Here is a 13,995-nt window from a genome sequence, read left to right on the forward strand (position 1 = left end):
CAAGACGGAAGGACGGAAAGAGTAGAGTGGTGCAGGGGGTGGCTGGGTTACGCGTGAGGGGGGCGCGCTATGCCCATCTAGTCATTCGCTTTCCAATCTTTCTACAGGAATTTTGTGGAGGAAAGCTCGTCAGGGACAAAGTGGACTGGTCGAGAACAAATGGATTGGGAACTCTGCAGAAAGCGGGAGCGGAAGTCAGAGAATGATTGATCGACTGGGCGAGGATTGAAGGAAGACTTCAAGAGAGGGTCTTCTAGGACCCAAACAGTTGTTTCTCTGTCTCAGCGGCCCTGCATCCAGCGATCAGCGTATGCTGCAAACACTTCTCAGTCAATCATTCAGTGACATTCTCATCGCTGTGTTGCAGTTGTCTTCCACTCTTTCGTCTCCTTTCCCTTGCTACCCCCTTGCAAATAAACAAAAAATCATCGCCCCTTGAAGCCCCTTCTCCACCGTCCAACTACCGCACACATTTACGGATACTCAAGTCTCATACAGTACTGCCCATGGTGCCGCCCTCCCTGCCAGAACACTCTTAAAGACCACTGAAACTGAGGCGCAAAAGGGGTGGATTCTCGACCCTCTCTCGATGGATGGAGAGCGGAGGCGCATCCACGTGGAGAAGGGGGCCGATGTTGGAAGACGAAGCGAAGCGATCTCAACGCAAAACATGGACAGTTAGTGCACATCAGAGAGAGATCTGTTACTTCGAAGGATTTTCCCTTCCCTCCTCTTTAGACTCGATGGTCGCGCTAGGTTTGGCTCGCTTTGGGGGGGCGAACCTGGGGAACACAAGCAACCGCGAACACTCAAGAGAAAACTCATTTCTGCGTGAAACCAAAAACAGTGCCCATCGTCCGCTGCCAATTAATTTCGGTCAAAGCTTACTGCGTATAGCGGCCTTCTGATTTGGGGGGTTTGACGTCATGTAGGCTGCCCGTCTCATTTCTGCTTTTATGCTTATGCTTTTTGCTGTCCCTCGCCGACAGGGAAGGGTGAACAAAGGCTAGCCTGGACCAATGGACCAGTAAAACAATTCAGATGGTTGAGACGGTTGAGACGGTTGAGACTCTTGAGAGTCAGGCGAGAGGTGAGAGTGAGAGTAAGTGTGAGAGTGAAAATGAAAAGCAACACTGTACAGAGAGTACGTATTCTGCTGACCTCATCTCGTCGACTTGTGCCGCTGACATAAGTCGAAGCTTGTGTCCTAGGGAAATTGAACCCCGGACAAATTCCTCGCCCATCCCCAAAAATAATTCGGCTCACAGTCAGCTTACGACCACCGCTGCAACACTTCAATCTCGCCAAAAATCCAAACTTGACACTCAAACTCCAGACTATCGAATTCGCAAGTCACACACACACATCGGGACAGCACACACATCCTCAGGGTTACCCGGGTATTCACTCAACTACAATCCTCCCCAACATTCCGCACTTTGTGTCCAACCTCTCTTAACTTCTCAAGAGACTTTCCAGGTGCTTCCCAAGCCTCTTGGCCGCCTGCTTGCAGCCCGCGGGTGACAGCCGCAAATGCAACTTGCATGACGTCTCCATCTGAGCTTTGGGTCCTTGGGAGGCCTTGCCAAGCTGCGCCGTTGGGCTCGGCACGCTTGCCCGGATGCGTCCGAGGGAACGAGTGCCGAATAGGGCCAACAGCCAAGCAAAAGGGTAGGGGAAGAACCGAAAAAAGCAAAATACGAAGATTCTCTTGGCATTTTGCGTTCGCGGGTCCCGAAGAAGAGGATTAGGTATTACGGCTTCGGAACTCTGTCTTCATGTTTTGGGTTTACATGTTTGGACGGAATAGTACTTATTATGAGGACTTGTTGCTTAATGGCAACTTATGCTGCACAACTTGGTCAAGTCGGTGCTGATGACGCTAATCAAAGCGCGCCATTCTCAGCCACCTTGACCTCAATCTCTCAGAGTTCCTCATCAGCCTCATGAAACTTTAGCCCGAATCCACTGTCTTCTTCACAAGCCGCATCCCAACTTCCATCGCCAAGCCATGACACCAAGCCAGTCATAGCCCTCTGTGTCTTCTGGCATTGCACGCACGGATTTTGGACCCCTTCATCTCCACGATGATGCGCGGGGTAGAGAATCGAGAGGCTCTTTTGACTAGTCGCGGGCGAAGATGTTTATTGCAAAGTGCATCTAAGTCTATCATTGAAGTGAAGAGAGGTGACAGAATAGAAAACAGGATACGTTGATCCAATGGCGGGACTTTTTGAATAACAACAAACTAGAAAAGTTCCCTCGCCAGACCAGGATCTCCATGAAGTACCATGCAGTACTTCAGCGCGGCTGCTGCTGCTGCGGCCGGGACGAGGCGCACGTCGCCGAGGCCCCGGACCCCTGACGTCCGTTAGCCTGCCCCGCCGCCGATCCGGCCGCCGTCACCTCGGCGATGTTGTGGAACGGCCCCTGATGGAATGACTCCGTCAGCCACATATCCATGAGACTGTCTTGAGTCCCCGTGGTCGTTGTTGTCGTTTGGCTCCTGCCGAGCGATCGGTCAACAGGGACGGTACTGGACGAGGAGGAGCTCTGTCCATTGGCTGCCCTACTGCCGGAGCCTAGCAGGTGGAGGGTTCAGTCAGTTATGGTCTCTGGGTTTTGAGGACCGGGAGGGTTTTACTCTTGGGCTTCGAGGAAGACTGCTTGGAGGTGTGCTTGCCCATCTTGTCTTTCGTAATGTACTCTGAAAGATACTCTTATGTGTGAGTTGTCAAAGTTCAATAGAAGATGATGATCCAAGTTATGTCTGTGATGTCTCTTCATCCTCTGATCACCAACTTGTGAGGTGCCAGCCTCTTTTTATACTCTTCTTTCACCAGCGTGGATATCCTTCACATCGTTCATCAGCTCAAACCAATGATTAATCCTATTGAGGATTACAATAATCACCCACAAGATGCTCGAAAAGTCACGTCTAGCCAAGGCCTCGATACGCCACCAGTGGCACATACTTTGTCAAGGAGGCTGCCCGACGGATTCAGGAACCGCTTCAGTATCGCAACCGCATGGGTTACTGTGCGGCCCCATGAGAAGTGTCAAGTGTGTGAGCACAAGTACGACTTGTGGTGTTGCACTGCGCTAGTGTTTTTCATGCTAGTGTTTTCCTTCCCCTCGCAGGTTGCCAGATTATTGCGTAAGGATTGAATATCAACATGTGAATGTGAAAAAAGCCGGGAACTTAAACGTTGACTTAGGAGTCGAGTCCTCTCTTCACGCATTGTTCATACCATGTCCCACAGAGGACAAGACAGTCCATTTCCTGCCCCCAACGATAAGATCTCTTTCTTTCTCTATGGGCAAGTGCTCCCAAGTCTTCGCAAAGGCCACCACTAAATTCTAAGCATGTCAACATCTCCGGAGCATCAACACCCTGCTCCTCATACCTGCCACTCGTGGGACTCTTCCCACGTTGTAATGTCTCAGTATCATCCGCAAAGACAACCCGGCACGCACCCACCTCCCGCCGAAGACGCCCGCGCGGCATAGTGCAGCTGCACATCGCCGCCGTCGAACACAAGAAGAAGGAAATATTGGCCTCGTTTTTCGTCCGAGACATGCGCTCGGAACTACATGTACCTTTGCGCACCCAGGGAGGGGCTAGGAGCCGGAGTGGGAAAGCTCGGGCAGACCTGCATTCTCGACCAACATCTTGGGACCAGTTGCTCCTCTTCGGAAGGATACGCGATTCGATAGAATCAGGACTGCCGTAGACTTGTAGTGACCCACCCGTGTTGTTGTGACCGGAAGCCGGGCCCTGGGGTCGACCTAGTCTCTTCCGCGGCTAGCTACATCTCTGTGTCCGACATGGACTGCATGGCTTGGGTCCGGGTATGAAGGGCGATTGCATCGATATGATGATCTATTAATTGCGCCCGGTCTATTATCTGTTGTACTTCTTCACTTACTGCCTTCATAGGCTTGCAGTTGCGCGGGATACCACGAATAGTCTGCGTGGTAATCACGTAAATCCAATGCTGATCGTAGAACAGCCAAGGCGGTGAACAGCATACACACCAGGGAAATACCACGAGATACAAAATTGACATATCTCGAAACAGTTACGCTTGGCAGAAGAATTTCCTTGCCTGCCCCTGACGATCGTTCTGACGTGTCCGGAAGTTCAACCGTGGCCCCCGTCGATTCACCGGGATAGTGACACCTTGGCAGAGCGACGTGGGACGACATCACTCGAGTCAATAAACCTCAGACGTGAAAGGCATCGAACCCTCCAGATGAGCGACGTGCCAGGAACGCGAGCGTCATCTCGGCCGGAAGATCGTGATTCACCTTGAAGCGGCACGGAAAGTTTCGGTATCTCACCCTCCATGTCGTGACACCTTCAATCTTCCATCAGTCGAGACAGTAGACGCTCCATCGGTCCAATCGGGGAGACCGAAGGTAGTCTGAGAAGTAGGAGAAAAATGATTAGCCTTGTTGGAGACAAAAACAAACGGCTCAACAGTGGCCATCGTCGATTGCCCATTCTATTGCTCCTCCCCTGCCCGAAGCCCCAGACCTTGCCCTGAGACATGAGATCCTTCAGCGTGGTACACGACATACAGGTGCGACCAAGCTTCAAGCCAAGCATCATCCGTCAGACCACTGCCCATCAAGCCACAACTACACAACGCAGCAAGAGAATTAAAGAGGAGCAAGCCTCTTTCTCGCAAGATAACGCCAAGGGTAGCCGAGAGACTTCTCGTACACACCACTCTGCTAATCTCTTCTTGTTCTCCACGGAAGAAGTTCTGGAAGGAAACCGTTCAGCCCCTCAGGGGTCGGTGCCACGTGCTCGTACGACTGCGGCCACATGGCTTTGAAGACACGAAAATCCATGGCAGGCGAAATGTGGCGCTCGTTGGTCTGTGAGAATGGGGATGAGGCATCCCGAAGACGGCAGAGGCTAGCAGCCACAACAGTCGATTCAGAGACATTCGGGAAGCGAGCTGGAGGATGAGCCTTCTACGTTTTGCTTGTGGCCCGTGAGAGAAGCTTTTACCGGGTTTCTCGATGCATTGGAACTTTTGGCCTGAGAAAAAAAGGGATAATCGTGACGGAGATAGCTCAGCTCCTGCGATGAACCGATGGTTGGGCTGGCTGAAATGCAACTTCTAGCGAAAATCGAATGGTCCGTGTAGAGAGGATCGGGTTGAGAATTTTTGTCGATGGTTGCCGAATGCCTCGACACGGATTGCCGACTCAAGTTTGTCGATGGCCTTTTCCAGTCGGGCTAGCATTGCCCAAGGCACTTGAGTGGTAGAATTCTGTCTATCGTTCACAACTTGCAGTCAATCCACTGGGTTCTGATTCTTCTATGGACTCTGAACGATCTTCGCGTCCAGAGTGATGATCACACGAGGACTGCATTCGCCAGGATATACTATCGACTGCTATATAGCGGCAGTATACGCATACATACTGCCCTAAGAGCACAGGTAATAGCAAATCGTACATCTATCCGACCTCATTTCCCTTAAATCTGCCTATGGATAATTCAGAAATAAAATCAAAGTTGGAGAAAGACTGCGGAGGAATTTACTAACGCCATCTAGCATTTGATAGGATAAGACATGGAAAACTTTGGTACCTAAGCTTGTCGAAGACTCCATGTCTAAACCTGTGAATTTCTCTAGCAATTTGCGGTCACCTGGGCCACGACTACACGCAAACATAAGTCACTTGCCGTCTGCAAAATTATGCTAGGCAGCTTTGCGGAGAATTTGAAGAGTGTTTCACTACCACATGAACAACCAAGGGACGACGGCCTGACGGTGCTCTTGGGAGATGCTGTTTTTTAATCAGATACCGTATGTCGTAAGCATGTCGTAAGTTTGATTCCGTTATCAGACCCTTATTGAGCTGACAGCAAGCGTAAACTGGCACAATTTGCTTCAGATCACCGAGGTCTAGGAACGGTGATTGTTGGTCTCGTTGAACGAAGGTATGGGTAGTGAAACTGGTGGTATATTGCTTGAACCAGACAAGAGATATGGGGGTGGGCGGAAGGCCGTATTATACATACAGTGCTCTGAGAGCCCTTGTCAACCACTCGTTGGGTCGCCTATTTCAACAGATCTATCAGGGCATTCGAATAACTCTGTCTTGCAATGAGAGTGCTTGCCACGAGAATCATCTACTCTCCTGGATACTTTCAATAGTCCATTAACGAAGCAATTGTAATCACATGTTGCGCGGCATGGCGCATTGAGCCCAAGTTCAGAAGAGCCGAGAAGCCTTGACGTTTGACTCCATCTAGTCTAGGTGAATATATACTTCCGGCTTCACGTTAGGTTCCTTTGTGTATAGGTACTTAGGGAAGACAAGAAGTACTGGATATGAACTTGTAGTAACACGTCTTGGAGATACATGGACTTTGAAGTTTTTTAGACGCTCGTTAAAGCCTGCGGTTGGAACCTGGCCCTCGAATTATTTCCAGACCAGGATCGGAACATCTGTAATCAGGAGAGGCACTGGCGATGCTCAGATATCTTTCGTATGTGGCGCTGTGATTAGCTGGCGGTCTTACAACATGACTCCAGACCTATCATTGTTCGGGACATTAAAACACCATGACGATCGGCGACTAACAGCGTGGAATAGGTAGGCAACGTAGTATTTTACTAATGCCATCCATGCGCCGTCATCAAATAATACCGGCCCGAGGCCCTTTGTGATCAATTGAATGGTGAGCTAGAAGTGCGCTTGAGCCGCGAACTTTCGACTGGCATTGTTTATCTGCGCAGCCGGCCGCTACAAGGACAGCCGATTGGCCGATTTCTAGGCATTAGGAACGGTCGACGGATGCTTGGTTGCCGCCTTTGTTCGAAAGTGCATCGGCAGTAGAACGCGTGGTGGTGTGGTGGCGCAGGGTAGTTTCCCTTCCCGTCAAACCTTGCGAGAGAAGGGTCCTGGATCAAAACGGGCCACCATTTCGTCGTCTTTGGGCAAAGATGAAGGTACTTGGGGCCTTAGATGAAGTCATCACAGCGTTGAATGAGATTTTATCACATGAAGCCATCTTGAAGTCCCGTAAATTCATACAGTACATGGCTCCTTGCTGAGACCTAGACTGGGATCCGAGCTGACAGCGACGATCGCAATCGTTTCCCAGATGCACGGGCTCTTGAAATGCCGATTCGAAGGTGAGAATTGATTCATCGGACCAAACAAATAAGACATGTCACTCGAGACTAGTGGCACTGAGTGCCTTGGCACGATTGGACCTGATGGCTTCTGTGGAATCATTTTTTGCATCGACCGGGGGAGACAGCCGCTTGCCCGGGATCTGCCCAAGCCTGCACATCTTACAAGGACCCTTGAATGCCTTGAGGTCCCAAGTCTCTGGACTTGGGATAGATTTGAATCTGGTTGCATCGGCTTACTCCAGTGCTTTGGGTTCGATTTTGACGAGATGAGTTGTTGAGAATTCACTGTGCGGCATGTATTTGATGATGCCAGACATTGTCGAATATGTGAGGAATACATGAATCTATTCGTAGGTTTTCTTCCTGGTGAGGAGTTTGGAATTACATCTCCTTTCTCTATGCATGCAACCACGTGGTTCCATCATCCACACACGGGCGCGAAAGGGCTTGAGGGCCTCTAAGCAAGCCGGTACTGCGGGTGAGGATTACGGTTCCATTCCTTTTTTTGTTCATTCGTCTACATAAATGCCGTGTCTCAAAGAGGTTGACGGTGCGAACCGGTCGTTGAAGAAAATTGGAGCTCTAAGAAAAGATCAACAGACGTCTATTGCCGTCAATCCCAACGCTAACACACATCCAGCAGATCAAGGACGTAGCCATCCAAATAAAGTAAGCAAGTATTCATGCCGTTTGGATGAGAGGATCTCGTGGGGTTTCGAGCAGGCTGTTTGACTCGGACTTCTCAGACTAAGTCATTGTTGAGTACTAAGATTCCAAAACTTGACGCATGCAAGGCACCCCGTCTCGCTTTTCCTGGATGAGATGGAGTCGTGAAGATCGCAAGATCCAAGACAGAACGGTACTCCTCTGATTGGGCCATCTCTCATCTAGCGCGGGCTAGTCGCAACGTCTAGCGAACTCGGTCTGGTCCGGGGGCACTGAAGCACAGACGGTATCGACAGATCGACATGATGAAGAAGAGAAGGTGAGAAGCAAAGAGGCCGGAGAGGAGCAGAGGCAACCCAAGTCGAGACGAACACCCTGCTCTTCATGGGCTGCGGGCCTGCCAAAGTGCCAAAATAAGGTGTTCGCCATAGCTGAAGGACGCCACAATGCGAGGGGAACAGCGCAGGACAATGGGATTCGCTGCCTCGGTGGGACTGAGCCTCTGTATCACATTGATATTATCGCCAAGCACGCTATCCCACGGCTGGATCTAGCGATCTTAGATGGGCGATCCCCATACTTCGCGGGTGCCAATGCCGTCGCTTGAGGGGCGTGGACGAGGTCTTGCTGCGGTAATCACTTTGTCTTGCATCCCACATCCACGAAAATGCTGTTGTCTTGAAAAGTGCGGCTCTCCCCTGCCCAGATCTGAACCTGAGAACTCCAAGAAGATCACGACAATCTCCCTTCTCCCTTGCCTTTTTCATGCAACGTACAGTCACTACAACACACCATCTTAACAATGGACCCAGCAGCGTTGGCTGGCCTCACGATCTACAATTTCCCGCCCATGCCGCCAAAATGGGATAAAATCGGCATATTTTATATCACGTTCTGCGCAACATGGACAACCATCGTCTTTGCGGGTATGGCCTTCCTCTGGGCCAATCGGAGGAACCCTATCTTGAGACTTCGCGGCCTGCCGCTGGCCTTTGGTTCTATTATCTTTCTGCACCTGTACTGGTGCATGGCTCAGATTACGTATCCTGTCGGCGGAACGATGCCCGTGGTCATCGCATACGACGTTCAATACTTTGTGATGGGCATCTGGTTTCCACTCGGTATCGCCTGCTTCCACGCCTCTAATAGCAGGTTTCTGCACGTTGCGAAGTTGCAGAGGCTTCACTTCACTGGCACTGGTGCCGGAAGTCTCCGAAGAGGATGCAATGGTTCGAAGACGTCATGGCTTTGTCGCTTCAGGAATATGGATTATGGGAGGAGGATTTTGATTTTCATCGGTATCGGTGCGATATTCCAGGTATGTTGAATGGTAAAACTCAAAAGCCTTATTTGGCCGAACGATACTGACACTCTCAAGTGCCTCCTCACAACCGGCATGTGGGTTGCCTGCAAGAAATATCACCCTACCTTCGGCATCCCCGGCACAGAGATCCGCGGAGACAACATAGTAGAGCAGCTGATTGACCTGGGCCGCGGATGGGAGTGGTGGCCAACCCTCCTTTGGCAGTTCATTTGGACTTGGATTGTATGATTTTCTCCTTCCTGGCTTCGATTCCCAATCCTCTACTCCGCGTGATTCACTGAAAGCTGACTGCCTAAAGGTTGCGCCGACGCTCATCTGGCGGGCATGGAGTATTCGAGATACGATGGGGTGGCGAACTCAGACCATCGGTTGCTGCCTTTCAGGGTACGTTACAGTTCCCAGCTTTCTTCGCGGTTGAAATTTGCTGACAGCTCTAAACTCCAAGTCTTCACGCAACACCGATGTTTCTCATCGCGTCATATGTACCAGCCTTCAACACCATCAACATGTACTTTCCACCGAGTCAATGGTGGGTAGCCCTCTCTCACCGCAAAGCCTTGTAGTTTCTGATGCAAAGAACCAGGATTCATCTCTCAACCATGATGTTTGAGATCTTTACGATATTTGTCCCTCTCGTTCAAATCATTCGACTCCGTATCCTCTTGAGGCACGTCACAGAAGCCAATGCAAAATGGGAGACTGAATCACAAACAACACTCAGGGCGTCAACCGCAGCGTCATTTCATGGCAGGAAACGTCCAGGCTCTTCTAGCCAAGCTGAAAAGGGGCAGCCAATTGTCTACCAAACGGGTTCCGCCGATATTGGTCCAGATATTGATAGTCGCCTGTTGACAATGACCGCACTCGATCACGCTCTGAGGGAAAATCAAGGCGTCTTGCAAGAGTTTTCTGCCCTCAGCGACTTTTCCGGCGAGAACATTGCCTTCCTCGCTCGCGTCTCCGAGTGGAAGTCGAGATCGTGGCCGAATGCCATTTCGGATTCGGAATCTCGCGAGTCTCTCGCTCAAGAAGAGCGACTCGATGCATACAATTACGCCCTCCAGATTTACGCCGACTTCATCTCTTTGGAGCATGCTGACTTCCCTCTGAATCTTCCCTCCCAGGATATGAAGCAGCTGTTCCGGGTCTTTGACAAGCCTGCCCGTATCTTGTTTGGGGAAGACGCTTCTGTCAATATTGCTGTGCCCTTTGATGATGCTTACCTGAGATCTCGCACAGGGTCAAGCTCGGGAAGCAGCGGGGATATCCGGCATCAAGCTCGATACACCGGTGATATCCCCTCGGGATTCAGCTCCACGGTGTTTGATAGCGCACAAGGCCACATCAAGTATCTTGTGTTGACAAATACCTGGCCTAAGTTTGTTCGGGAGATGCACTCCAGGCGGCGGTCTAGCGAGACCAGTCGGAGTGTTATGACAGCCGAGACTACAAAATCCGAGTCTTCGCTTCTGACCAAAGTCTCAAGCAGTGTCTCGAGTCTCCTTCGATCTGTCAAGGCTATATAGGCTTGGGCTTACGCAAACTTTCTTGACTGTGAAGGCGGCATACCTACGATGCGAACCCGCTTGCAAGGCCATTTTCCTTTATACTGAGTACGTCACAGATGGTAGCCCACCACTTTTCTTTCGCTTCAATATTCAGCTCAATACCCGGTTGGAGAGCTTCAGCCAACATACTCTAGTACTAGTATCATTCTTCATGTCTTTCAACAATTCCACAGTTGACAGTCAACCACCAATTCACTTTTAAGTATTTTATCATCTCAGTCTATACCTCAACTACGTCCACCACGATGTTGAAAATTGCCTCCTTGTAACCCAAATCTAAACTTGCAAGACGGCCGAACCCCTTTGAACATGCCTAGAGTAAATTATACCTCTGAATCTCGTGCCTAAGGTTAGCGAGAGTGCAGATACTCTCACAATCTTCAAGCGACTGCTCCCGTAAGATTGAACTCGACAGCTAGACAAAGATCATTTGCAGTAGTTTGTCATCAAAGACATTGGATTCCTAAGACTAGGTTGAAAGAAAAAAGACCAAACATCTTTAGACACGCTTGCAATAAGTAATCTACACCCGCTCTCTCTTGAGCCTGTCATGTTGAATGTTACACCGCCACTCTCGCCTCACCCTCCTATGCACCTTCGTAAAGTCTTTTACGCCTCGCCCCAAATTTCGTCGGCAATCTTTCTAATTAGGGAAAGTTTGCTCTTCTCATCCTCCAGACTCAACGGGTATCCGCTTTCGTGGGTGCTGAAACCGCATTGAGGCGATACACAGATACGCTTGAGTGCCTCCTCCTTGGTCTCGCCGCTTCCCTTGGCGACGTACTCTGCAGCCTTGAGAACACGGGCTTTCATCTCCTCCTTATCCTCGAGCTTCGGGATCTTGGTGCTAATGATACCCACGACGACGTTCTTGTTCTTGGGAAGGAACTGGAGGGGCTCGAAACCGCCGGCGCGCTCGGTATCATACTCGAGGTAGAACGTGTTGACGTTGAGGTTCTGGAAGAGCTTCTTCGCGATGATGTCGTAAGAACCCTCGGCGAAGTGGCGACCCCCGATGAAGTTGCCGCGGCACAGGTGAATACCGGTGTGCATGTCTTCGGGAAGCTTGCTTACTGTGTCGTTGTACAGAGCAATGTAGGCATCAAGGAGGTCTTCGACGGTACCTTCGTTGTCCTTGTCCTCCTCCCAGCCCTTGCGGAACTGTTGAGAGCAGAAGTCTGCGAGAGGTTAGCAATTGTATCTTTGCCGGACTCAGCTCACTCACAAGCCATGCCGGGGTCGTCGAATTGAACGTTGCGCAAGCCAGCGTCGTAGAGCTGCTGGAGTTCGGCCTGGTAAACCTTGGCAACATCCTTGAAATACTCAGCATCGTTGGCGTACGCCTCCTTGGTGTACGCTCTGCCCTGCTTGTAGCGCATGTGGAACCAAGCCGGCGTGATCATGGTCAACTTGATGTCCTTCCACTCCTCCTTTGGTAGGGCAGCCTGCACCAAGCGCAGCTCGTGCAAATTAGACTTGGACTTCGAGGGCGAGTGAGACAGCTTTCCGCCGGCGATGACGGAGTCGCCGGGCATGACCTTGCGGTCCTTCTCGATGAGGCTCACCACGTCGGGGTGGTACAGCCGGAACATGCTGGCCTCGGCATCTTGCAAGCGGGTAGAGCCCTCGAACTCATCCCACATGAGGCCCCAGAAACGGGTGCGGTTGAATTCGCCCGAAGTGACGCCCTTGATGCCCAGGTCGCGCTGCAGCTGGACGACTTCGGCGACAGACTCCTTCTCGATGGCGGGAAGACCGGCTTCCTCCTCGGACAGACCCTGATCGCGGATCTTGCCTTCGCGGATGTCGAGGAGCTTCTGAGGGCGAAGGAGGGAGCCCATATGCTCTGCCCTGAAAGGGGGCGCTTGGTGGAGCTTGGTGGACATTTTGGAAGGACTACTGGTATCAATGAATTGCTGGGAAGTAAGATGTCTATCTCTGTACTCTGCAAAACACCCCTCACGTCGAGAATTTTAAAGGTCGCGATATCTCGGTGGGTGGCCGATCTCCTTAGTGTCGAAGGCGGGGCAACCGGATTTATAGCAAACGGATTTACATGGCGGGGCAAAGTGAGGGGTCGATTCATTCAGACATGTATTGTTTGCCGATTGATGGCCAAGGTTGAGCTGAAAGCTAGTCGCCAGGGGTCAGAGTAGCTCACGTCAGCCAGTGTGAAAACCCAAATAGATGGGAAACCAAAGTCAGTAGCATTGGCCGAAAGGTTGTCTCCTTCAAAGCCGTCCCGCGCCGACTCTTCATCGGAGCTCTGAAGAATTAACTAGCTTCTGGGGTGCATTTGTCCCCTCTTCTTATTGTCCGAGAAGCAGTTTTACCCCTCATTCTCCACTTCAGTACTTCGGCAGTCGCATGGCCAAGGTTGATGTAAGTCCCATCAAGAAGACGGGAAAATCTCGTGTGTCACTCTCAAATGGACGCCTACGTTCCTGACAATTTGACGTCCTCGCATCAGTACTAATGAGAGCAATATCAGAGGACATTGAAAAAATAGATGAAGTTGACTACATGGCGAAAGGAATGGCAAAGCCCTTTATGATAATTACAAGACAAGTATGGGCACGGCGTTACCGGGATCATTGATAACGTTAAGACGCAATCAATCGAACTTCGTGAGTTCCCAACGACATTTGCATGTGTCGAGTTCTTTAGAATGGAGACTCTCAAAACAACGAAGGAAATCAAACCCTTTATTGAGCAAACTTTCGCGAACAGTGATCTCATTTACGAGCAAGGCAATAAAGCCGAAAGCACTGTTCAAAGCATGAAAGAAGTTGTTATGGCTCACGGAGGTAGGCACCCTGGCGCTGTTGGGTGAAGATAGCCAGACGCTTCGCGGTAGCCACGGAGTCGGACTGTAGGTGCCATGAACTTTTCCTCGTTAACACACATGGCATCTTAAATCTCATCTGACGGCGCAATAACCATTCCCTAAGTCCAAGACAAAAAGGGAAATTGAGAATCTATTGAGGTAACTCTAGTGTATCGGGGCAGTCCAGAACGCAATATTGGAAAAGCAGCGTAAGTGTTGTTCTGAAGGAAGTATTACATCATCTGGCGAAGGCTGAGTTTTCATTCATTATCGCAGGAGAAATAAAGCTTCTCGGTCAACATCATAGCCACCAAATGCCGACCTCATCGCATCCAGTGTTCATAGTGCTCCAGCAAGCCCCGCAACAGACACAACTTAGCCGACAACATCTTCAAACCATGCTTCGGGTTTCTTCGCAGCAAATAAAGATGTCGTTAGAAA

The 13,995-nt window shown here is 50.6% G+C and overlaps 2 protein-coding genes across 2 annotated transcripts; one reads left to right on the plus strand and one right to left on the minus strand.

The window, feature by feature from the left end:
* Window positions 1–9,758: 9,758 nt before the first annotated feature.
* Window positions 9,759–10,685, plus strand: N0V96_004435 (uncharacterized protein; the record flags this gene model as incomplete). Its single annotated transcript, XM_053188505.2, has 2 exons — window positions 9,759–9,763; window positions 9,932–10,685. The coding sequence occupies 2 exons, from the start codon at window positions 9,759–9,761 to the stop codon at window positions 10,683–10,685; spliced, it is 759 nt and encodes a 252-aa protein (XP_053054467.2).
* A 651-nt stretch (window positions 10,686–11,336) lies between these two features.
* N0V96_004436 (uncharacterized protein) lies at window positions 11,337–12,613 on the minus strand (the record flags this gene model as incomplete). Its single annotated transcript, XM_053188506.1, has 2 exons — window positions 11,337–11,905; window positions 11,953–12,613. The coding sequence occupies 2 exons, from the start codon at window positions 12,611–12,613 to the stop codon at window positions 11,337–11,339; spliced, it is 1,230 nt and encodes a 409-aa protein (XP_053054468.1).
* Window positions 12,614–13,995: the final 1,382 nt, after the last annotated feature.

Source organism: Colletotrichum fioriniae (assembly GCF_027942845.1).
Source record: "Colletotrichum fioriniae strain IMI 355084 chromosome Unknown scaffold_4, whole genome shotgun sequence".
NCBI lineage: Eukaryota > Fungi > Ascomycota > Sordariomycetes > Glomerellales > Glomerellaceae > Colletotrichum > Colletotrichum fioriniae.